We start from the raw sequence: 25,046 nt of genomic DNA on the forward strand, positions 1-25,046 counted from the left end.
TCCTCGTCCTTAATTCCATAAAAGAGCAGATTGCATCGTCGAGATCGATTTTCAAGATCGTCCACTTTCTTCATCAGAGTCAAGTAAATTAAACATCCACTTATTTCACCCACAGATAATTGCAATCTGTACATGTCAACTTTGCCTAAAAAAAGCTTGTTGTCAGCATGATTTTGTATCCGTCCGACGGGTGCGCCGCACGTGTTACTTCTGTCATCGCGGTACGCCGCACTGCGCAGTGCCGTCTTTGCAGTCGCTTCGTTGTCGTCTGTGTGTTAATCTGCAAAGTTTTGCGCCAGTCCTGTTGCTGTATTTCAATTGAACGTGTCTCCGGCGATTGGCACATCTCGCTACTGTTAAGGCGGGTCACCATTTCGGTATAACTCTTGTTGTGTTCTGGAGTTGAGAAAGGCAAGCCTAAAATTTTTCCTAGTTCAAGTACACCATGTGTCTCTTTATGATTTTATGCTTGGGGACAGTTGGAAGCTGCACCCAACTTATTTTTCATTCTCCTGGGCTGGCGGAGGTTATCGGCTGGCGGAGTCTATCGCAGTAATGCATTAAGATTTCGCGGAACCGCAGAAGCGGTTTATGAGCTTCTGAGCCAGGAGAGCTAGGATCAGGAGCCCGGTTTGTGAGCGCTCGGGCGGCCGCATCAGCGGCCTCATTGCCTCGTAGACCCTGGTGGCCAGGAGCTCAGATTACCTTTGTGCGAGTTGGACCGGCAGGAGCCCCGCTCCTTCATGAATCTGAGGCCACCTGAGCCCGGTTTAAAAAACCTCGGGTTAAAAAATTAGGCAGTGGCTTAGCTCTGGTTCAGCCTGGTTATACAAGCGAAAAGCTGCAGTTGTGCTTGGTTTGACGTCATGGGTGTCGCAGTTGGCGCACAGTGCACTGGGAGCACCACGATAACGGTGGAGGCGTTCGGCCGTCCACGCACTGCCTGTACGGAGGCGGAGGAGGAGACGCGCGTGTTTGAATACGGTTCTGTCTTAGAAGGGTGCTTTGTAGAAATGTACTGCGGTGCCCATTCCTTTCGGGTGTACACAACGATATGAGAGACAGGCATTTCCTTTCCTTAAAACCAATTTTAATTTCATTTCATTTTCCTTAAGGCCCTTACGGCGCGGTTCAGGTATCCACCGAGATATGAGAGAGACAGGCGTCATTTGCAGACAACAATGTTTACCCGCATAGCATGGTGGGATTTCCCCCCATATCTATCCCCACAGGACGCCATGCTGCAACAAACATACAACCTTTTCGACCAGCTTTTTCCAGGTCACACCAAGGCAGTCTTAATTTTGGATCTTTCCGAAGCTTTTGATCGCATTGAACATCAGGCTATCATGACTGCCCTGTCCCCATTGAATGTGGGTGTGCGCACGTACGCCTACATTCAAGCATTCCTCACTGACCGCACGGCTGAGATACACTTCGGCCCTCTGTGTTCCACCTCCTACACGCTTCAGAGTATCGGCACCCCTCAAGGGTCCGTCCTTTCCCCCTTTCCGTTTAACATTACCCTCATACCCCTCGCCCGAAAATTGGCAACTATTCTCCACCTGAAGACATTCTTTATGCCGACGATATCACCCCGTGGACCACCCACGGCAGTGACGGCGGCACACAGAACACCTTACAGGAAGCAGCCACACTCACCCAAAATTACGCGCCCGGACCATCGGACTGTCTTGTTCCCCAGAGAAGTCCGAACTCTTTATCATCCGGCCTAAGAACCACCGCTGCCCCCGCTCCCCCATTACCACTGAACTGAATGGTGACCCGGTACCTGAGGTTGGCACCCTCTGTGTATTGGGCCTGCACATCCAGAACGATGGCAAAAACACCACCACCCGCAAGAAACTCAAGCAGGTTGTAGGCACGATATCGCACCTCATCCGCAGGGTTTCGGGACATCATAGAGGAATGAAGGAGCGCGACCTATGTCGCCTCATTCATGCCTTTGTCCTCAGCCGTGTGTTGTACACTACCCCTTACATAAAGCTATCCAAACATGACATAAACGCTTTGGATGCTTTGATTCGCAAGGCATTCAAAGTAGCACTTCATCTTCCCCTCAACACACCCACAGGCAGAATACTAGGCCTGGGCCTCCTCAACACGATCGGGGAACTGGTGGAGGCCCACCGACAGGCCCAATACATCAGGCTCACGCAAACCTCCACAGGTCGGTGTATCCTGGACTCCCTCGGAATCAGAATACCGGCCAACGACCCAACTCTCATCGCCATCCCACGACCCATTCACCGAGAGCTCATCAGGCCGCTCCCGACGAATATGCACCCGTCCCACCATGAGCAGCGCCGCAGAGCCCGTGCGAAGGCACTCCATCGAGCGTACGGCTCCGAGCCGAACGTCGTATAGGTGGACGCTGCCTGCACGGGTGAAGAAGCGACAGCAGCTGTGGTGGACTCCTCTTTATCCGCCCTCCTCACACTACCTCACCCTCCAGACACCTCCCCTGAGGCTGCAGAGGAAGCCGCCATTGCACTTGCTATCACCTGCACGGAATCCCGGTACAATTTAAGTGATTCTAAAACTACGATACAAAATTTTGCTCGAGGCCGAGTCCATGTCCCTGCTTTTGGCATACTAGACTCGCCCGATGCACCCCCACCCCGCCAAGTGGAGCTGATATGGGTGCCTGCGCACTGCGGGAATCCCGGAAACGAGGCCGCCAACCTTTTAGCCCGAGTTTCTTTAAACCGGGCTCAGGTGGCCTCGGACCGGGGATTCACGAAAGAGCGCATGCACCCATTCAGCGAGCTGACGGAATCCTACAGAGCCTCACGCCAGCTCTACCCTCCGCACCACTCCTCCTTAGATAACAAACAAGCAATACTCTGGCGCAGACTACAGACACACTCTCTGCCCTCACCCCTTACCCTAGCCCACTATCATCGCTCCTTTGCTACTCCGGCATGCGCGCTATGCCCAGAACCCTTCGCTTCTTCCCTCCACATCATTTCCCTCTGCCCGGCGGACCCTCCCCCGCGGGACCTAGAGAACCTCAAGACCTGCGAAGACTGGGAGACCCTGCTGCGCTCGGAGGACCCGGCCGTGCTGACCATCGCCACCGGCCGGGCTGCCAGTGTTATGGACCATAGGAACAAACACTTGAGTGCAGTGGAGTCGTGCAGGGACCCTGGGGCGTGCCTCGAATTCCTCTTCAAATAAACTTTTTCTCTCTCTCTCTCTCTACTTTCCTCAAAACCAATTTTCTGCTCATTTTCCTTCCTTTACGGCGCGGTTCGTGTGTGCACCGAGATATGAGTGTTTCACGACCATCGCCACCGGCCGTGCTGCCAGTGTTATGGACCTCAGGAACATAAACACTTGACTGCAGTGGGGTCGTGCGGGGACCCTGGGGCGTGCCCCGAATTCCTTTGTAAATAAAGTTTTCTCTCTCTCTCTCTGGCGCACTGATTATTTTTTATTTATTTACCTGTGCCGCGTGTGACATCACTAGGTTTCACGCATGCGCAGCTATGGCAAATATCGGCTCCGACGGCTCACGCGAAGCGCAGCTGGGGAGCGAGCTTTTTCGCTTCAAAAACATTAGGGGCCTCGTTTCCGGGAATCCGCCCACATTCCCACACAAAAGATGCAATCCCTCCATCCGGGTACAAAAGTATTCCTCTAAAGCAGACACATCCACCAAACCGACCATTCAACCCGCCGTACTTAGCAACTATATTCTCACTCATCCTATCGAACATAACAACAAGTGCTGGTTTTGTAATTTGAAGACTCGTTATAATACCAGTTGCAACCAGACTGCTTTCCTATGTTCAAATTTACGCATGGCTTTCGTCAGCTAGCGAAAGTTTTTCAAACAAGTTTTTGTCTATACGCCGCTCTCAGAACATCATCTGAGCGCTACCCGCCGCGGTGGCACAGTGGATGAATGGATGAAAACAACTTTATTACACACAAAAAAAATCTTCCAGGGTGGTCTCCTACTGGTCCAGGAGTCCACGGGCTTGTGCTTCACGTAAAGCCCGATCCACCAGCTATTTCTGGGCGGCGGGCTGAGCGGTCCGTAAAGCAGCCTCCCAGGAAGAATGAGTGGGATTGGGGATGGGGGGTACTGCCTTTGGGGAAGGACATTCCGAAAGGTAGTGGAAAAGTGTTGGTTTGGTTTGTGAGGTTTAACGTCCCAAAGCGACTAAGGCTATGAGAGACGCCGTAGTGGAGGGCTCCGGAAATTTCGACCACCTGAGGTTCTTTAACGTGCACTGACATCGCACAGTACACGGGCCTCTAGAATTTCTCCTCCAAAGAAATTCTAGCCGCCGCGGCCGAGATCGAACCCGCGTCTTTCGGGTCAGCAGCCGAGCACCATAACCACTGAGCCACCGCGGCGGCAGTGGAAAAGTGTGGATCTGGGCACGCCACAGGTGTTACAATCAGGAGGAAAGGTGCGGTGAAAGCATGAGAGATGGTGGGGGGAAATAAAACATCCTGTCTGTAATTGTCGCCATGTGGCGCTGGAGGAGGGCCACAAGGTACTGTGGGGTGGTGGCAGTGTCATGCGGCTGAGTTTTTAGTATGTTGTGATGTGGTGATATGTAGAGAGGACCGATGGGGCCTCTTTCGCAGGGTTGGGTGCCTGATCATCCGGGGCCCGGGAGGAGAGTTCTCGGGCCAGCCAGCGCCATCTTGAATTCTCAAGGCCTGCGCGCTTTCCTTTCCCCCCGCTCTGACGTCAGCCACTTTGACCGCTGACCCCTCCGCATTCCTCCGACACTGAGACGTCTCCTTTCTTCCCTCAACCAGTTCTGCACCCTTCCGTAGTCGTGTAGCCGGACATGTCAGCGTGCGCTGCTGCGTTTTATTGCTGTTGCGTTCGTGAGTGCTGGCTAGGAAATTGCTTGTCATCGTGATACCTAAATCTTTGAGTGTCGTGACCTGCTGTTGAAGCAATGGGTCGCTACTGCGTGCCCAACTGTAGAGGAAACTATGACAACGGGCCAAAAGTGCGTGCGTTTTCGTTCCCAAAAGACTCCCGTAGGATTACGTGGGAGCGTGCTGTTCGCCGCGACGACGTCGACATACGGACTGTGCGAGATTCTAAGGTACTGTACGTTGTGTCTGCGCATCGAAGCAATCGTTCAAGTGTAATAATTTATCACGGTGCTAAAATATGGACAAGGTGCTGTTCTAAGATTCATGGGACGCGATGTTTGCCCTAGACTGCTGGTATCAGTAAATGTATCTTTTTCTCTTATGTACCAGGCAGCGTTCTTGTGTGGTTGAAAGATACAAATTTTCAAGTTCAGGGCGGGCGTTCATGTCATGGTTAAATAAATATGCCTATGAATATCATCGAATTTTGCAGACAGCATATACACACTAACGAGATATATTCTTGCATCTTGATTCAGCGTTTCGACTATATTTAGTGTGCGTAGTGTGTTGGCTAAAGAACGCTCAGTATATTTAGGTAATTGAAGCGATTCTATGCATTTGCGCAACGAATAAAGGCGTCTATGACATGGGTGCGCAGTGTCGCATACAAGTAGCTGCACTGAACTTGGTTCAAACTTGAAATAAAAAAGTGAAAAGAAAGGGCAATATTTTGGTCCCTGAAGGACTTTTTCCTCCGCTGCTTTTCAGGTATGCGCTCGAGCTACATTTCAAACCTTAAAATAGAATCTTTAATAGAATCGTGTGGGCTGGCGCACGAACGGAAAAAGCTTGCCATTTGTAAATATGTATATAATTTGTAAATATGTGAATAAAGTCTTGTGACCACTGTTCCTTACGATCCCTGGCGTTTCTTTTACGGAAGTTTCATATCTAGGTATGCTACGTGAAACATATACCACAAAAATATTCCAGGAATCCCTTTATTAATACAATAAAAACCCATCCATTCAACGCAAACCTTCATTTTAGCCCAATGCAATTTAATAGCAGTCGCCAAAATTTTACCCCACATCAGTACCGCCCGCACTACGCGCGTGCACCTGCACGGGAGGAGACGCGGGCAGCGGCGGTTGGGTCAAGTCGGGTGACGTCACGGAGGGAGCGCGCAGGCCTTAAGTGTCTAGGTGGCTTTGGGCCAGCGCATGAAAGCGCTCATTAACGGGGATCGAGGCATGCCCAGGGACCCACGACAGAGTAAGCGTTCGGTCGAGAGAGGTGACTGTGGCAAGAATACGATGTGTTGCCGGCGTCGCCACGCCCTTTAGGTAGCGGCGGTACGCGGCCTGGGAATCCGTGCAAGTTTCCGTTACGGTTTTACGTAACTGACGCCCTAGTGAAGGGCTCCGGAAATTTCGACCACCTGGAACAATTTATCATCATGACGGGTTTGGTGTTCAACACTCCGTGACTGGGGTAGTGCTGGCAGCCTGATAAACATTATCGAAGGTGTAACCAATGGCGGAAACGAAGTCATCGTACATGCCATGCATATTCGTTTTTTTTTTTGCTTTTTTTATTACGGACTCAAAATGTTGCACACAAATACTATACACAATAGATCGCAGCGAGAAGTGTTCATTACATTCAAGCAGGCCTTGATACCGCCCATAAAGAAGTGTAAAGGCTGATATAAATGACAACTCTGGTCAGGTTACATGAGTAACCAAACATATACTCAAATTTTAAAAAGTGCATCTGTAGCGAAGAGAAAAAAAAGCATGCGTGCGCCTGGTTCTTTTAGACATTATCGACACTTGTATACATGCACGTAGTATCTATATCACATCCGCTGGGTGCTTCCCTTCCCAGTGTAATAAATACAGAAATATGATCCGCGTTAGGGTACGACATACAAAAATGGTAGTAAGGTGGAAAGTTGGGCGAGTTGAATCTTATTCATGATGAAGTTTAGCGCCAAAAACGAGGACTAAGTAGGAGAGAAGACACAACACGAGCGCTTTTTCGCAACTAAAACTTTAATGGAAGAACACATGACATATATACCCATCTCGTGAAGTAAATCAAAAAGAAGAAACATACATGATATCGTCAAGATAAACCTTAGAGGACGATATATCTGAAGAGTGCTGAGGGTGCAAAAGGTACATAAAGGGTGCAAAAACAGGAAAATTCATGGTCACAATCACGAAGGCCAAACCAAAATACCAAAAAAAACCAAAAAAGGGGGGAAAGGAAAAGATATTAATTCCACGTGTGATCCAGGTATGCCAGCTCTTTTGCTGTTAAACAATTGGACGGTGCGCTTATGCATGAATTTCCCTGTCGCGAAATTTAAAAAGCCTCGGTAATTTCGCGCTGGAGGCGTTCTTTATGATGTGACAGAATTTCAGCCTGCGCATAAAGTGGATTGCATTTTTTCTTGCACACTGGCCCACATTCCGGCACACAATCCGGCTTGCACTCCTTACATCCTTGGCAATGGTCAACCAAATGCCAGGACTTCGACCCAGAGAGCGATTTCTCGTGTTCTTTTAGCCGCACGTTTACACAACGCCCTGTCTGACCTATGTAGGTCTTGCCACAGGAGACGGGCAGTTCATATACCACACCCGTTTTGCACGGGATGAATCCCGAAGTATGGCATGTGTTCTTATTTTTATTTTGTCCTCTCTGGTTCCCTATTGTTCTGCTTACTAGGCCGCACACTTTCTTGAGCTTGTTTGGGGCCGAGAAGATTACCTGTACGCCATAGCGCCTGGCCACGTTGGCAAGGTTGTGCGAAAGTTGATGCTTATATGGTATCACCACTTTTTTCTTCTTTATCTTCTCGTCCTTTTCCTTCTTTGGGGCAATACCTTTTACCCAGCGGATAAGTTTTTCGCATGCAAAACCAATTGCGCTGTCCGGATAGCCTGATGACTTTATTCTATTTACTTGTTCATGAAAACTTTTAGCCATGCCGTGCGTGCAGGACTTTACCAGGACTGAACGTAGGCATGAGAGTACAATGCCATTTTTTACAACTTTCGAGTGGCCTGAGGCGCAATGCAGTAGGGGTTTTACTGATCGCGGATGATAGCGCCATCAAACATGAGTCTGGTTGAAAGATAGCAGCACATCAAGAAACTGCAATTTATCTCCGGCTGATAATTCGAATGTGAAAACGAGACCATGTCCACACTCCCGGAAGACCTTCAAAATATTCACAACCTTGCGGTGAAGCGTGCACTATGTGTCCTATGCCACCTGGGAAGGCAAAACGTACATACAGAAGTCAGGTGTATGTATTGGTTCATGTGTGGCGCCCGTACTCTCCGACATCTTCCTCAGTAGCGTGGACAGTTGTCTTGAAAGCTGTCTGAACGACATGTGTTCTGATGTGTTTAGGTACGTGGATGATTATCTGGTATTTGTGGACAGTGCACGCTTCACCGACAAGGTTGTGAATATTTTGAAGGTCTTCCGGGAGTGTGTACATGGTCTCGTTTTCACATTCGAATTACCAGCCAGAGATAAATTGCAGTTTCTTGATGTGCTGCTATCTTTCAACCAGACTCATGTTTGCTGGCGCTATCATCCGCGATCAGTAAAACCCCTACTGCATTGCGCCTCAGGCCACTCGAAAGTTGTAAAAAATGGCATTGTACTCTCATGCCTACGTTCAGTCCTGGTAAAGTCCTGCACGCACGGCATGGCTAAAAGTTTTCATGAACAAGTAAATAGAATAAAGTCATCAGGCTATCCGGACAGCGCAATTGGTTTTGCATGCGAAAAACTTATCCGCTGGGTAAAAGGTATTGCCCCAAAGAAGGAAAAGGACGAGAAGATAAAGAAGAAAAAAGTGGTGATACCATATAAGCATCAACTTTCGCACAACCTTGCCAACGTGGCCAGGCGCTATGGCGTACAGGTAATCTTCTCGGCCCCAAACAAGCTCAAGAAAGTGTGCGGCCTAGTAAGCAGAACAATAGGGAACCAGAGAGGACAAAATAAAAATAAGAAGAACACATGCCATACTTCGGCATTCATCCCGTGCAAAACGGGTGTGGTATATGAACTGCCCGTCTCCTGTGGCAAGACCTACATAGGTCAGACAGGGCGTTGTGTAAACGTGCGGCTAAAAGAACACGAGAAATCGCTCTCTGGGTCGATGTCCTCGCATTTGGTTGACCATTGCCAAGGATGTAAGGAGTGCAAGCCGGATTGTGTGCCGGAATGTGGGCCAGTGTGCAAGAAAAAATGCAATCCACTTTATGCGCAGGCTGAAATTCTGTCACATCATAAAGAACGCCTCCAGCGCGAAATTACCGAGGCTTTTTATATTTCGCGACAGGGAAGTTCATGCATAAGCGCACTGTCCATTTCTTTAACAGCAAAAGAGCTGGCATACCTGGATCACACGTGGAATTAATATCTTTTCCTTCCCCCCTTTTTTGGTTTTTTTTTGCCATTTTGGTTTGGCCTTCGTGATTGTGACCATGAATTTTCCTGTTTTTGCACCCTTTATGTACCTTTTGCACCCTCAGCACTCTTCAGATGTATCGCCCTCTAAGGTTTATCTTGACGATATCATGTATGTTTCTTCTTTTTGATTTACTTCACGAGATGGGTATATATGTCATGTGTTCTTCCATTAAAGTTTTAGTTGCGAAAAAGCGCTCGTGTTGTGTCTTCTCTCCTACTTAGTCCTCGTTTTTGGCGCTAAACTTCATCATGAATACAAAAATGGCCTGGCTTAGCTTATGGTTAAGCCTAGGATGCGAAGCATACCGCCGGCGGAGGCTGCGCGTCCGCAAGCGAGAGCACGAGTTGAGCCCCAGCTTTCACAGCTGTTGTGACGTCAGCGCCCCTAGCGGAAGGAGCGGGAGTTAGGCCGCCGGTGGAGGCTGCGCGTCCGCAAGCGAGCGCACGAGTTGAGCCCCAGCTTTCACAGCTGTTGTGACGTCCTATCACGTGGTGCGCCGATGTAGGTCAAGTGGTAGCTACGCGGCCGCGCGCGGCGCAGCAAGGAAGAGCTCGGTTGTGCGGCTAGTATGCTTCGCATAAAAAGTGTCGGGGATCAACGGCCGTCACTATGCGCCTTCCTAGCACAGGCCTCGTTGCAGTCGGCCATCGAAGAGAACTGGTTTCTGCCAGCCAGGCATCGGCGGCCGCCGACCACTGCTTCCGAGGTTAGCAAGCAGGTGGCGCGGCCCTCCTGCAGCGAGAAGTGTACGAAGTAGGGAAAGCGGAGGTGGCGCCGCTTGCAGGGCACGGCGCGATGCTTGCCGCAGGAAGGGTGGCGCTGCGCGCGGTAGCCGGCGCACTGGGAGGCGCACTCGGCGGCAGAGGCAAAGACGGCGCTGCCGTTCGCCGGACACGTGCCCGAAGAGAAGCTCCAGCTATCCCTCATGTCTTCCCTGCAAAAGGCAGACCGCATGGTACCTTAGCGGTACTCACCTATGGGGCAGAAACTTGGAGGCTGACGAACAGGGTTCAGCTTAAGTTAAGGACAACGCAGCGGGCAATGGAAAGAAAAATGATAGGTGTAACGTTAAGAGATCGGAAGAGAGCAGAGTGAGTGAGGGAACAAACGCGGGTTAATGGCATCCTAGTCGAAATCTAAAGGAAGGAGTGGGCTTGGGCAGGGCATGTAATACGAAGGTAAGATAACCACTGGTTTTTAATGGTAACGAAGTGGATTCCAAGAGAAGGCAAGCGTAGCAGGGGGCGGCAAAATGGTAGGTGGGCGGATGAGATTAAGAAGTTGGCAGGAATAGGGTGGCCGCAGCTGGCAAAGGGCAGGGTTAATTAGGGATACATGGGAGAGGCCTTTGCCCTGCTTTGGGCGTAGTCAGGCTGATGATAATGATGGTAAGATATTTTCAGTCTGGCTCGCTCTTCACTGTGCACGCCAACTAGAATTTGGCCAGGTCGCGGAAATCGAGCGACGTAAAAAAAATTAGAACGCCGAAATGAATGCACGACGACATTGTACTAGCTATGAACTGTTAGCACACAGAAGAAAGCAAAAGTCTTGGACACCGCAGCAGCTTCATTGTGTGGTGTCCGTTATATATCACACGGAAAGAGGACCAGAAATAGACAAAACAGGCCGAATGTACGGGAAATCCCATATGCTTGTCTGCAGACACGGACACCAGGAAAGCCTGGGTGCGTCCCTGCGCCCTAGCTAAACATGCACCAGCCAAGGCTTGTTCTCTGGTGTAGAGTTGGCCAGCGGTTTTTACAATGCAGAGCTCGGGTTGGTCTGTTGTGCAGGTTTTTGCATTTTCTGGATCTGTCAGCTGAAGTCCCTATTACGTAAGCTCCTCCCCACCGAAGAAGACATTTTGACGAAGGCTGGTGAGGTGAAAGATTGCCACGTGGGGAAGTAGTTCACGATCAGCTGCTGTGCTATTACAGACTGCTCTCTATTAACGAGCTTACTTGAATAGAGGTGCATAGACGCGTCGAATTCCGTGAGTGCCTCGAAGTGCCAGGTGTGTGGTGTGGGCGGGGAAAAAAATGCCTTTCAGGCTTGTACCCTCTATTCTCATGCTTTTGAATTCTGAGGGACGGCATCTCAACAGCATAAATTTCCAGAATCAGGGAATGCTGTAGTTTTCGGTAACGACATGACAGGACAACAATGAAAACAATGCTTGCACCAGAAACGAACTATCAATTGTGTAAAAATGCAATCAAGGATACTGGACTACAGCTATTCTTATTGCTTTAAAAGTGTGAGCCCCCACGTTATCAGAGAGAGAACGAATTGAAGCTGCCAATAAGATAGCGACATTATCGCTTGATGGGGAACAAATTAGGCTTCGATTCGACTTGGTCGAACCGAGTTAACCGCAGTGGAAGCTGCGGTGCGATGCTTTCGGTTATATACAACACTGGGCGCTGACGTCGCACCCACACTCCATCACACCATAATCACGTGGTATCACACTAAGGTCTCGTGACTTCTTCCACTACTGCACTCCCACTGTAAGGTCAAAGGGAAAGGGTGGTCCACTTCTCGACCAAGGTCATTCAAGGTCGGCGGCTAGGCACGCGAAGTGTAAGTTAGGCATCTTGGTGTAGCTTTCGCTGCCAAACTTACCTATTGCAGCCGGTGAAGAGCGGCGTCTCGAAGCAGGCGTCCTTCATGCGCTCCCCGAAGGCGCAGCTGTGCTGGCAGTCGGCCAGCGAGGCGAACCTGTTCTTGCCCCGGGCGCACAGCTGCATCATCAGGGGGTCCAGGGAGGCCGCCACACAGGCTTTCACCGACGTCCGGTAGTGGAACTCGAGCCGGGGCACAGTGCAGTAAGTGTACACGACACTCTGGCATTGGGGACTGGCCTGGGAAGGCAGAGTTGCGTGAAATGCTGTGCGCAACTGCTGTTGAAATACGCTGCGACCCGTTGCCCATGAAGCCCACACATTTTATACGTATAATAGCACTCTTGAGGCAAAGCGTATAATGTACGCGTACAGACCTAGGTACCTATATTGTTTTTCCGAAAAAGAATCAAATATAGGTCCTCAAAACTTCAGCGCGCAAGCATATTAATCCATTGCTACATTAGTTGTACCATGTGGCACCGAGTATAGACGTCGCTTAACGTTGACTAGTGGCAGAAAGACTCAAAGGCCGGCACACTAACTCATAAGTGCACTCATATCGCCTCACTCACACTCACGGATGTCAGTGTGAGTGGGTTTATGGTTTTTTGGTGTTTGACGTCCCAAAGTGACTCAGACCATGAGGGACGCGTAGTGGAGGGCTCCGGTAATTCCGACCACCTGGGGTTCTTTAACGTGCACTGATGTCGCACAGTACACGGGCCTATAGCATTTAGCCTCCATCGAAACGCGACCGCCGCTGCCGGAATCGAACCCGCGTCTTTGGGGTCAGCAGCCGAGCACCCTAATCACTGAGCCACTGCGGCGGATGAGTGTGATTGAGTGGCTGTGTGTGTGAGTGGACGTGAGGCTGAGTGCGAATGAGTGGGTGTGAGTGTGGGTGGTCATGAGTGAGTGCCAGTCAATGTATGTGAGTGTGATTGGTCACGAATGTGAGAAGGCAGAATGGCGCAAGCTATACACAGGGACAAGAAAGTAGACGAGACACACACAGCGCTGACTTAAAACTGAAGGTTTATTTTCTCAGACACTTCGATAAATGTACAGCAGCATCAAGAAAATAAGAAGAGCAACCGAGTCTGATAAACAGTCATCGCCACCAGAAATCACAAAGGAGAACTCAGATCATCCAGCTACCGATAAGAACCGCAATTCATCTACAAGAGCTACTAGTGGGTGCTGACACAAATCTCTAAGATGCACGATCTTTACGGCTTCAATGATTTCTCGCGTGGTTTTGTCATCGCACGCGCGCAGCACGCTCGTGTTGCCCAGCTCAGGGGCCCATTTACAATCTCGGCAGTGAATGCCCAGATGGCCTCAGATTCGTTGCGTCACATTGTCTTTGTGCTCGGACAATCTCTTATTAAGGCATCTGCCGGTTGGGCCTACGTATGCATGGCCGCAAGACAAGAGGAAAGAATACACGACGGCCTGAGCACAGGAAGCGAACCGGTCGCGATGATTTATGGTGCATCCGGTGTGCTTACGGCCCATTTGATTAATGCGCTTGCAGAGGCTTGACAAGCGATCCGGAGCTGAAAATAACGAATATATTCCTTCTCTTTTTCCTATCTTTCTTAAATTGTGCGAAATACTTAAAAATCCTTATCCTTATCTCGAAGAAAAAGTAAAGAGATAAGGATAAGATCGCAGTCATTCCCTACGCACACGGTATTTCACACAACTCAAGAAAGATAGGAAAAAGAGTAAGAATATATGGGTTATTTTCAGCTCCGGATCGCTTATCAAACCTCTGCAAGCGCGTTAATCTAATGGGTCGTAAGTACACAGGTTGCACCATAAATCATCGCGACCGGATCGTTTCCTGTAGTGTTTCAGCAATACTTACTATTGGCCCCTTGGTCAAGAAAGCTAATTACTGAGTGTGTAAACTTAATGACTCGCATCCCACCGGCTGTCAGTTTGTGCATTGTTGAATGCCACTGGCACTCTTACAGCAGACAGCAGATGCAGAAACATGCTATGTGTGCAAGGCATGTTTCCGGATCTGCTGTCTGCTGGAAAGAACCAGTGGCATTCAACAGTGCACAAACTGACAGCCGGTGAGATGCGAGTCATTAAGTTTACACACGCAGTAATTAGCTTTCTTGACCAAGGGGCCAATAGTAAGTATTTCTGAAACACTATAGACTCCATCAATACGACTCTTGATGAAAAATAAATGTCCTGTAGGTGTCACTGACACACAACGAACCACAGCACTCTGGAAAATTTTCTCGATCTGAACATAAAAAACTGGCTTCCATGTGCAGCAGGAGTTAAACAACTGGTGCTAGAGTGCGCCTATGGGATATTGTTTGGCAGTAAGCTCACGGGACGGCATCAGGACAGCAAAGCTGCTCCCACTAGATAAAGGTAGCCTCAGAGGCTTTGAGCCAAAGGCCTGGTTTCTACAGTAGATGTGTCAAAGCCAATACGCTTTAAGTACTTAGTTACTAGTAGATTTGTTTCTAAGAACGGCCTATTGTAGCGTGCATATTTCATGGTCCGTTTTTTACAGCCACATCATGTATCTAAGAAAGTACATCATTTTTTTTAACTGTTCTATTTGTTGGTAGCTGTACTGCTTTTGAAAAACATTATGTGGTGCACCGTTCCAAGCAATACTTTATGCTGGGTTCGTTCCCAGTGTTTCAATCGGTTACTATTCGCCTTCTCCATATTTATTCAGTGCATGTATCGAAAGGCACTCATTTCTTATTTTGGAAATTATGCATATAAGAGCCATGTGTTATACCTATCCTATTGCTTTTGTTACCCTGTCACAGTTCACTATAATGTAAAATTTCATTTCAGGAGTTAAATAACTAAATAAAACACCCTAATGGCAGTGTCAAAAATTAGAATGAGCCAAGCAGCACAATTGCCACAGATACACAGCACTGAAGGACTACAATTCTCTGCATGACAAAGCCAGAAAGTGATCTGTAAACACAAGCACCAACAGCATTTATTACACAAGACATAATTCTACTGCTAGCACTGGCCAACATGGTTCAAGCTATGCTCATGAAGGCAGAACAAAACAAAGAGGACACCATCGTACAAACTTTCGGCTTGCCCTTTGTCCCCGAGTGCAGTTTACACCTGAGTGAAGTACCACCTTGCCCAACAATACTCCCCAATCAGTTTCTCAAACTTGTGAACAGAAACCAAACATGGACGCCTCCAATGTGACTCACAGTCAACAATAAAAGTTTGATATCCAGGCTTTCGCGAATTGACAGTGAGGCCGTCAGAAAGCAGAGCCTGTAGCTCGGAAACAAATGGTCTCAGAAACTCATTTGAAGAGTCTGGCTTTGACTGCCCCGCAAATGCACCAACAAGAAATGGTGTTTCATCACCACAGTCTTCAGCAAGGCACTGAATGGGCCAAAGCTGCATCTTTGAACTTCTTGACAGCGGAAGACCATCTATATTAAATGACAACGGAATCGGGGCAGGCGGATTATCTACTTGACGGAGCAAACGGAGCACCCCATCTGCAAGACCGAAATGGCAATAGTGCCCTGGTGCCAATAGTGTGACCGAACTGTGCGACCATCCATTGGTAGACCCTACATACCAGACTGACTCCTTAAAATCTTCAGCAAAGCTGTCAGCGCACGCCTTTTGATACCGTGCTCAACTGCCCACTCCCGCAGAGAATCCGGAAATCATTTTGTATGTTATCTGCCTCGCACTGGGGTGTCTGCATAGCTGCTGCTCCACAGTCAATGCTCTCGGCACAAAGTCCAGTTTCTATGTCTTGCGTGGGCTCTTACAAATGCGCGCTACGGGAACCTGCACTCAAGGCAGCCGAACTAGCCGAGTTACTATCACAAGCACCAACATTGACACCAGAAGCTTCGACGGAATGTTCAGCAGTCACCACAGCAGGCCCTTTCACCAGCTCGCGAGTGCGTTCATCTTTCAACGCGTGTTTACTTGTGTGACCGAGCAGTCCCAATGACTTTTTGGTCTCCCGAGAGGCTTTTTCACATATGCGTGTATCACTACGCAGTTGCAGAGCCATAACTGTACCGACTGCATACGCACAAATGCCGCTTGTTGAAACACAGCGCGCGCCATAAATGTACTACGTCCGGTTTTCACATGTACTACAACGGACCTAAATCGGCTGAAGAGTGTAACCAAGGAGGTACTCAAACCAACGTTAGTCGGCTAAAGAAAGAAAAAACAAAACCAACTCACGTTTCTTGCCTTTTCCCATCGCCTCTATTGTTAGTTTGACTGCAGCTACGCATCCAAAATCTGCACAGCAAAGGAAGGCCCAAAATTACGCGAGAAGACTGTGCTGAAGAATAAACTAATCGGACTCACCGCTTCCACTCCGTACTCTTCCCGCCGCGCGAAAGAGCGACGCCAGCAACGCGCGCCGCCACTGGACCGGCTTTGGCAGTGGCTGTTGCTGGGCGCAAAGTAATGCGCGTGCTGCGAACAGCTAACTGCTTCGTCAGCGCCACGTGTGCCCTCTTCCGCCCTGCTCATATCTTATCACACAGCGTCACGGCCAAGCACAGCTTTCCTTTCCTGTCCTTCTCGTTTTCTTTGACTGGCTGTCAAAACCAAAGTCACGAAATAAACCTCGTTCTTTTTGCTCCAGCCACCCGTCTCGTTTCGTTCTAGCGGGCTCCGCCGCCGACCCGTTGGCAGGCGTCTGCCAGCCGCCGGCCCGTTTGTAACAGCGCGTTTTGAATTATTTGAATGTGTAGAAACTGTATGGTTGCAGAGCTAGGTTTATATTTGACGCATGTAAATGTTCGTTTGACAATGAAAACTCGTACATATGCACTTGAAAAATGTCAAAGGTACAGATATGTCCAATGATCGTACACCTAACGTTCATAATCGGAAATTCGCAAAGTCCACTGGTAGTAAACCATCGGTGGTGGTGGTGGTGAAAAACTTTAATATTCAAAGAAAGTTTGAGGGTCAAAAACCCTGCTGCATGGTCGGTATCCTTAGTCCGGAGCACCGCACGACGAGGCCCCGTCTCGCGCCCGCTTTACTAGAGCCCTTTGGGACTCCAGTGTGGAGCAGTTGAGGAGGGCAGTCTGCCATGTCTCTCGGGTGGGGGTGGGGGAAGGGGGAAGGTGGGGATTTTGAGTACATGCCCACACCATGTGAAAGATATCGCAGATCTCTCCACAGTGCGGGCAGCGCCCAGCTGTGTTCGGATCGAAGTGTTTTGCTATGGCAGGACAGAGAAGAGTTCCTGTCTGCAGGCGCCGCAGAGTTCGCTCCTCCGCCTTACTCAGCCCCTTGGCAGATGCCGGGTAGAGACGGTGGCTGTCGCAATAATGAATTAGGATTTCGCGGAACCACAGAAGCGGTTTATGAGCTTCTGAGCCAGGAGAGCTAGGATGAGGAGCCCGGTGTGTGAGCGCTCTGGCGGCCGCATCAGCGGCCTCATTGCCTCGTAGACCCTGGTGGCCAGCAGCCCAGATCACTTTTGTGCGAGTTGGATCGGCGGGAGGTCCTGCAGACTTTCGCTTTTAGACGTCCATCACTCGCGAACTGGCGGAAGTCCTGCGGATTCACTCATTTGGACGTATTAGTCGGTCCGGCGCGGTATGATCCTCTTGTCATCCGCTGTACATATCTGGTTCGGTTTTATGGCGCTTAGCGTCCCAACGCGACTCAGGCTATGAGAGACGCCGTAGTGAAGGTCTCTGGAAATTTCGACGTTAAAGAACCGCAGGTGGTCGAAATTTCCGGAGCCCTTCACTACGGCGTCTCTCATAACCTGAGTCACTTTTTGGGACGTTAAACGCCATAAAACCGAACCAGATGTGTACAGCGGATGACCAGAGGATCATACCGCACCGGTCCGACTCATACACCCAAAATAGTGAATGCGCAGGACTTTCGCCGGTTCGCGAGTGATGGACGTCCAAAAGCGAAAATCCGCAGGACCTCCGATGGTTTACTACCAGAGGACTTTTCTAATTTCCGATTATGGACGTTCGGTGTACGACCGATGGACATTCAAATTGGGTTGCGGACAGTAGCGGACATTCGGATCTTAAACGGATGTCCGACGAACTTTTATGGTCCAATGGGAAGGAGCCTGCGTGGAAATGACCTGCGACAAGGCATCGCTGAAAGTACTAGCTGATCATGCGGTCAAGTACATCGGCAACAGCCTTCTCCACCACAGCAACAACGGACTTAGTTAAGGCTGCCTCCACATCAGAAGCGGCCGTGCGCGCAATACTTGCGTATGAGCTCTGTCGTCTGGCGGGCATATGCATCAGCGCGCGAGCACCTGTCAGGCTGAATAATGTCTAAAATGCTCTGTTCATAGGCCGCCTTCGGGCAGGTGGGGTCGTCAGCTGTGTGATCAGAGTGGCAAAGGCAGCAGCTAAGCGACTCAGAAGTGCAAATGTTTTGTGCATGATCACCGCCGCAAACGCGACAACGCGTTCCGGACTTGCAAGATTTTACACTGTGACCGAACCGCCAGCAATTCTTACACTGTAAAGGACGGGGCTGCAGTGGGTCCACACGGTACACAATAGGCCAAACTTTGATCTCGGATGGACTAGAGGACCCTGAAAATGTTGCAATCACCGACTCAGTTGGTATACGAGAGCCTCCAGCCTCTCTGCTGCAGCGGTAAACTGACAGGATGCCAACACCGGCGTCATGTAAGTCTGCAAGAACTTCCCCTGGTGTAGCGTAAGGATCCACCCCGCGGATAATTTATTTTACGGAGGCAATTGAATTGCTCAGGAATAAACACTTTCACCGGTGGTGAGGCGAAAGAGGCGCACTGCAGGAAGTCGGAAACACAATCCAAGTCAGCCGATTTGCACAGAATTCCTCTCTTACCAAATGGTCGCACCTCCAAAATCTCAAGACAGCGGCTGGTCGCTGTCTTTAGCTGCTTCTGGATGATTCGAGAGTTTTGAAGCGAAAAGCTTCACTACCCGCACCACAGCCGCGCTTCGCGTGAGCCGTCGGAGCCAAGATTTGCCACAGCTGCGCATGCGGGAAACGAGTGACGTCACGCGCGGCGCAGGTGGCCGTAGCCGCCACCGCGCCGACTCCGCCGCCTGACCTGTCGGCGCAGCCACGCGCTACTGCGCATGTGCGCCGCCTCCTCACCGCCGCTACGACGGCGCGCTCGCCTCTTCGCCACCGTTTGACCATTCGTTGCAGCCGCGTGTTCACAACAGTTACTACGCATGTGCAAGGAGGGCTATATAACGTGCTTGCCTACACCGTTATCTTGATGCTCCCAGCGCATTGTGCGAACTGCGACATCCATGACGTCAAACAAAGCATAACTGCAGCTCGTACTGGAGATAAGCCACTGTCATTTCTTTTATTTTAATTACACCATCTCCTGCAGGGACCAGTGGCACAGGGATAAGCTTGACATCGTTTGGACCGAAAGACGTTAGCGGCATATTTTCAGCCGGCAAACTGGTCAACCAGGTTACCGGACCTGAGCCCGGGGAAGACATAGCCATGGCGGTAAGCCTACAGAGCATTGGAACCTACATCCAAAGGAGGGGAAAATTTGGCCAAATCCCCCACTCGCGGGACGGCCTCACCAAAATTTGAAGACAGGCCAGAAGACGCACAGGCAGGCCGTGAAACAGAAGCACCAACAGAGACGACAGGGATCAGCAGTAGGAAGGGCAGCTCACGCTCTCAAGCTCTGAATGATAATGATGATGGTGATGTCCTCAGGCTTAATGGCACATACCCACGGCGGTGGATTGGCTAGGGTGCATAGCGGATACAAACGCACACATGTACAAGCAATGGAGCATTTTGATAATTTTGGGACGTATAGCTAGAATTTGTACAAAACAAAAAATACGGAAAACGAAAAGTAGTGAATTCGCATTCTAAAAGAGGAATCTACCAGATGAAATTATATAATCATAAATATAATCGCACACTGGTTTCAGGGCATATCCCTTGGCGCTTGCCCCGAAGGATAGGAGAATCGGAAGAGATAGAGGAAGCCCGAGTCGAGCGAGGGGGATCTCCAAGTAAATTCTACGGAGAGCAGCGAACCGCCGGCAGGAAAGGAAAAAGTGTTCTATGTACTCAAATCAAAATATCACATTCCCTGCACACGAGTGCGTTTGTATCAGCTATGCACCCTGGCCAATCCCCCGCTGTGGCTATGTGCCATTAAGCCTGAGGACATCACCATCATCATCATCATCGCCACAAGACTCTGAATGTTAACCAGTGTACGCTTTTCGTCTTTGTCAGGACTCGCGCTGATCGCAACGCCAGCACGGAGTTGTTTCTTTTCGCATTATACCTACTCCAATCACCGTCATGACTTCTGGTGTTTTTTCTTTCACCGTCTGGTTTTCGCCTCGTTATGTCGTTCAAATTTCTTGGGTTTTCCTCGTAAGGAACACAGTATCGGACGAGTTAAATACCTTTGACATCCCTGCGGTTATGCGTAGAATAGAGTTCGCCGAAGAAGAGGGCGAAGGCAGCTGAGGAAGGGCAGCCGTCGGCGGAACCAACAGCGACTACGACAGGAACACAACGCTACCGCAGGCGAGATGTTTGGTCACCAAAATCAGCCCCTCGCGCAGGACACCATTGATGCCGTGCATTCGTTGAACAGAGCTCTCAACATGGTCCACAACATCAACCAAGGCCTGCCCCATCAACTGTTCAACGCTGGCCTGTTCGGGCAACAGTTTCACGGAAACAACTGGATGGTCGCACTACACGGGCTCAACGAAGGAGATACCGGCATGGCGCCCCAAAACGCTGTAATTGGCCCCGGTCAAGGGCAAGCCGATGAGTTTGCTGGAGAAGTCAACCTGACAGTCGGGAGAGGAGAGGGTATTCCAGCAGGGTCCATCCAAGGAGAGGGTGCTCGGAGGCTCCGTTCTCCAGACTGGAAGCGCCTAGAACTGTTACCCTTAATTAAGAAGACTTATCGGGAGCATTTGAACACATCACTGCGGTCACCCGTCGAAGTCCACGCCTACCGTGACGCCAATGACATCGCGGTAAGAGGCCGTGGCGAGCCGAAGCCTATTCTGAACATCGAGGAGGCTGGCTTCCCCAAACATCTGATGGAAGCCGCCCAGGCAATAGGGCTCGACCCACTCAGCGGGCTCCACGGCCAGTGCTGGCCAGTAGCGCTGAGCGGCAGGGACCTTCTCGCTATTGTCAACAACGAAGCTGAGAGAAGGACAATGGGCTACCTCCTGCCCGCCATCGTTCACATCCACTATCAGTATCCCTTTAAGCCCGGCGACGGACCTATAGTGCTTGTGCTGGCAGCTACCCGGGAGTCGGCCCGAGGGATTGAGCAAGCAGTCCTTAACATCGAGAAGTACACGCGCATTCGAGCTATGTGTCTTTTATCGGGCCTCCCGAAAACACCGCAGCTCGAGCAGCTGAAGAAAGGCGCACAGATCTGCATTGCTACTCCTGCCCGCCTTGTGAGCTTCATGGAGGATAGGTACCTGGACCTGAGCCGTTGCTCCTACCTGGTCGTGGATGGTGCGGACCGCATGGTGGCGATGGGCCTGGAGAAGCAGCTTCGCACCATTGCAAAACATATCCGGCCGGATCGCCAGACGCACATGTGGGTCACCTCGTGGGCAGCGAACATGGACGACCTCAGCCAAATACTGCTCACGGATCACGTGACGGTCAGATTCGGGACGTCCCTGGAATATCAGTTGCACCGAGTACAGCACGTGGTCTTGGTCTGCGAGGAGGACGAAAGAGACAATGCACTCATCACCCTCTTCCAGGACATACTCTGTGATGAAAGGGACAAAGTAGTCGTGTTTGTGGAAGCGAGGCAGACAGTGGACGACCTGGTGGTCAAGATGCACAACCATAACTGGCTTGCCGTTGGTGTCCACATGAAGAAGCAAGAACAGGAGCGCCGCTGGGCATTGGAGGCATTTAGACTCCGCAGTGTGCCCATTCTGGTGTCAACCTGCGAGGCAGTGTGCGGTCTGGCCGCGGACGACGTGCGTTTCGTGGTGAACTTCGACCGACCCGCCAGAAAAGAGTACATCCAGCGAATCAAATACGCCGCTCGCGTCGACGGTTCCGGTAAAGCCTACACTTTGCTAGCGCCCTCCGACAGCTGCCAAGCCAAGAGGATGATTTCGATATTGAGCGATGCCGAACAGGACATTCCGCGTGAAGTCCTCAACATTGCCGAGAGGAAGGTGCCGTCGGGAAGGTCACCTGCTCTGGACTGCCACCAGTGATTCTTCGGTGTGTACAGGCTGCCTGAAGAACTCAAGTGGCAGTGGCACTTCAAAATTTGCTCAGGAGCGTAAATTGCTGGGCTAGTTGGTTCATAATGTTGTCAGGGTTGAACCAGCGGAACACAGACGCACGACAAGAAAAAGGAGGTACACACACCACACCGCTGGACTTGCAACTGATTTATTTAGAAGAAAACCACCACATTTAAAGGTTTCGCATACCTTAACATGCAAGGCTAAATTGCTTCCAGTGCCTGAATTGAACGTTGTTCGGTGCTGCCTCAGACGTTCATTGATGCACCAATGCACGGATCACGGATAAAGAATATAACTTTTTTTATCTTAATACAGTTGTTCCCATCATCCAGAGTGTGCGCTTGCGCAGGGAAACCTTTAAATGTGGTGGTTTTCTTCTAAATAAATCAGTTGCAAGTTCAGTGGTGTGGTGTGTGTACCTCCTTTTTCTTGTCCTGCGTCTGTGTTCCGCTGGTTCAACCCTGACAACATTATGAACTAGCTAGCCCAGCAATTTACGCTCCTGAACTATTATTCTTCTACTCTGGGCCCTTTTCTTCGTGTTCAAGCATCTTCGGAGGTTTTATCTTCCTGCGTCAGCGCCATTGCTCTGACTACATGTATGGCAAGAATTTTGTCACATTGTCTAAAAAGCGGATTTCCGCCATTGGACGTGTGCCAGCTTTTCGGCCCTCTGCCACCGTCTTCAGGCCACTGGAAGCGTGTCTGTAGAATACTGAAGTCGGAGCTATATCGGCAGGTCAGACACCTGCGGGATTGGCTGCTGCATGCCTGCCTTCAGATCGGGAATCCCTGGGCGGCTTCTAGCAGGCTTCGTGAACATCTTCGCCTAGCATCCCTACTTACGGAGACCTACTGGAACGACTTTCGGCGACATTTGCCCAAGAAAAAGAGACAGCCTGAAACAAGGACAGCTGTGACGTACCTAGAACGAGCCTCCCTTCCATCGGAGTTCGACAACCTACTGAAGCTTGGCCCTAAGTACGCCCTGGAGCCGCAGGTTCGAAAGCATGAACTTCTGGCAGCTGTGCACAGTATTGCTGGAAAGGCACCACCTGAGGAGAAGAGTCACTGCGTCTCGGAGGGAGTCGGCTGTCTTGCACGGACTTGGCCTAGCCGACATAAAAGAAGCAAGGATCTTCGCCCCTTGGTCAACCTTTTCCAGCAGGAGGGCCTCAGCCTTCTGCAAGCAGATAAGAAAGGTGGGATCGTGGTTTTGCCTTCTTCACTTTTTAAGACAAAAGCCTCCGAGGCTATCGAGAAGAACTTCAGGAATTCAGACTTAAAACCACGAAAGGCTAAGGCTCTGGCATTGGGGCTGTTAAATCGGCTGAATTTGCGTCGCCTGGAAGAAAAAGTTCGGAAGAGTGATCAAGACGTCCTGCGGGTGTTTTTCAGCGCTAAAACTCATAAGCCTGGTTATCCGTTCAGGGCCATCGTTACAGAAGAAGGCTCTTGGCAAAAAGTCGTCTCCAACTACCTCAAGGTTTCCTTCGAGGGTCTGGTGCCGACGGATCCCTTTAGGGTGAAGAGCTCACTGAACCTGGTAGAATGCCTCTTTTCCGGTTTTCCCAGTGCCAATGCAGCCTTCTCTTTGGACATTGTGGACTTGTTTTCCTCTGTTCCGCATGATGAACTCTTTTGTGCTGTACGCGAATTAACTGAAAGAACCGGGACAATTTCCTTCCAGAATAAGCGTGGCATATCTCTGGAATCTTTCCTTGAGCTGTTGAAGGCGTATTTAAATTCGACAATTGTTCAATATGATAGCAAGTACGTGGTGCAAAACCGAGGTATCTGCGTTGGCTCGTGTGTAGCGCCAGTTCTCTGTGACATTTTTTTAGCAAAAATTGACTCGATTCTACAGGATTCCATTCAAGACACACGTGTTATTAGGGTTTTCAGATATGTGGACGATTTTCTAGTCATTTTAAATTTAAATGAAACTGACCAGCACACTCTTGTGGCAGACCAGCTTTTAAATGTTTTTAGCGCATGCTCTAACAACTTGGCTTTTACCAAAGAGATTCCTTCTGACAAGACCATTAGGTTCCTTGATTTAGAATTGTCTTTTTTACCCGACGGGCACGTGTGTTGGAAATATGCGCCCCGGACTAAAAAGTCGCTTTTTGTCATATGAATCGGCTCATTCGAAGCTGGTGAAACGCAGCATCGCAAATTTGTGGTTTTCGAGCGCTCTCAAGAAAAGTTGCCCACATATCATGCAGCAAAGTCTGGCCGAGCAGGTCGCGCGGTTGTCGGATTCTGGGTTTCCCCCGTCGGTTTTGCTTGCGGTGGGTGAATCACTGGGGAATAAGATGAAGAAACTGTCGGCTCAGTCTGCAAGTTCATCGCAAGAGAACAAGAAGAAGATTGAAGTGCTTCCTTACTGCCACAAGACATCGCATGGTCTAAAAAAAGTGGCACAAAAATTCGGTGTCACTACGGTTTTTTCTTCCCCCGGAAAACTGTCTGCTTTGTGCGCCCATATTTCTGGTGGTCCGCAGAAAAAGGGGACCTGTAAAACCAAGCACCAAACGAGGTTCACTTCGCGTGAAGTAGGGGTGGTGTACTGCATCCCATTGTCCTCTGGGAAAACCTACATCGGGAAAACCGGAGGGTGCATGGATGAACGTCTGAGGCAGCACCGAACAATGTTCAATTCAGGCACTGGAAGCAATTTAGCCTTGCATGTTAAGGTATGCGAAGGATGTTCTCCTT

At 50.0% G+C, this 25,046-nt stretch overlaps 2 protein-coding genes across 2 annotated transcripts; one reads left to right on the top strand and one right to left on the bottom strand.

The window, feature by feature from the left end:
* Positions 1-9,647: 9,647 nt before the first annotated feature.
* LOC149366445 (uncharacterized) lies at positions 9,648-16,072 on the bottom strand. Its single transcript, XM_089570835.1, has 3 exons — positions 15,890-16,072; positions 12,011-12,129; positions 9,648-10,316 (listed from the first exon to the last, which is right to left on the bottom strand). The coding sequence occupies exons 1-3, from the start codon at positions 16,070-16,072 to the stop codon at positions 9,977-9,979; spliced, it is 642 nt and encodes a 213-aa protein (XP_089426961.1). The 3' UTR covers positions 9,648-9,976.
* A 4,531-nt stretch (positions 16,073-20,603) lies between these two features.
* LOC149366446 (putative ATP-dependent RNA helicase DDX5) lies at positions 20,604-22,289 on the top strand. The gene has a single exon (XM_089550842.1). The coding sequence runs from the start codon at positions 20,604-20,606 to the stop codon at positions 22,287-22,289; it is 1,686 nt and encodes a 561-aa protein (XP_089406968.1).
* The last annotated feature ends 2,757 nt before the right edge of the window (positions 22,290-25,046 follow it).

This window comes from Amblyomma mixtum, chromosome 1, assembly GCF_055824585.1.
Source record: "Amblyomma mixtum isolate Tamu chromosome 1, ASM5582458v1, whole genome shotgun sequence".
In the NCBI taxonomy this organism is placed as follows: domain Eukaryota; kingdom Metazoa; phylum Arthropoda; class Arachnida; order Ixodida; family Ixodidae; genus Amblyomma; species Amblyomma mixtum.

Excerpts from the sequence above, each read along its gene's own strand:
- LOC149366446 (XM_089550842.1), top strand. The coding sequence starts at position 20,604 with ATGTTTGGTCACCAAAATCAGCCCCTCGCGCAGGACACCATTGATGCC.
- LOC149366445 (XM_089570835.1), bottom strand. The coding sequence starts at position 16,072 with ATGGCTCTGCAACTGCGTAGTGATACACGCATATGTGAAAAAGCCTCT. Across the intron at positions 12,130-15,889 it reads TCGAAGCTTCTGGTGTCAAT|CTGTGCGCCCGGGGCAAGAA; the intron begins GTTGGTGCTTGT and ends CTGATGATGCAG. Across the intron at positions 10,317-12,010 it reads CTCTTCACCGGCTGCAATAG|GGAAGACATGAGGGATAGCT; the intron begins GTAAGTTTGGCA and ends TGCCTTTTGCAG.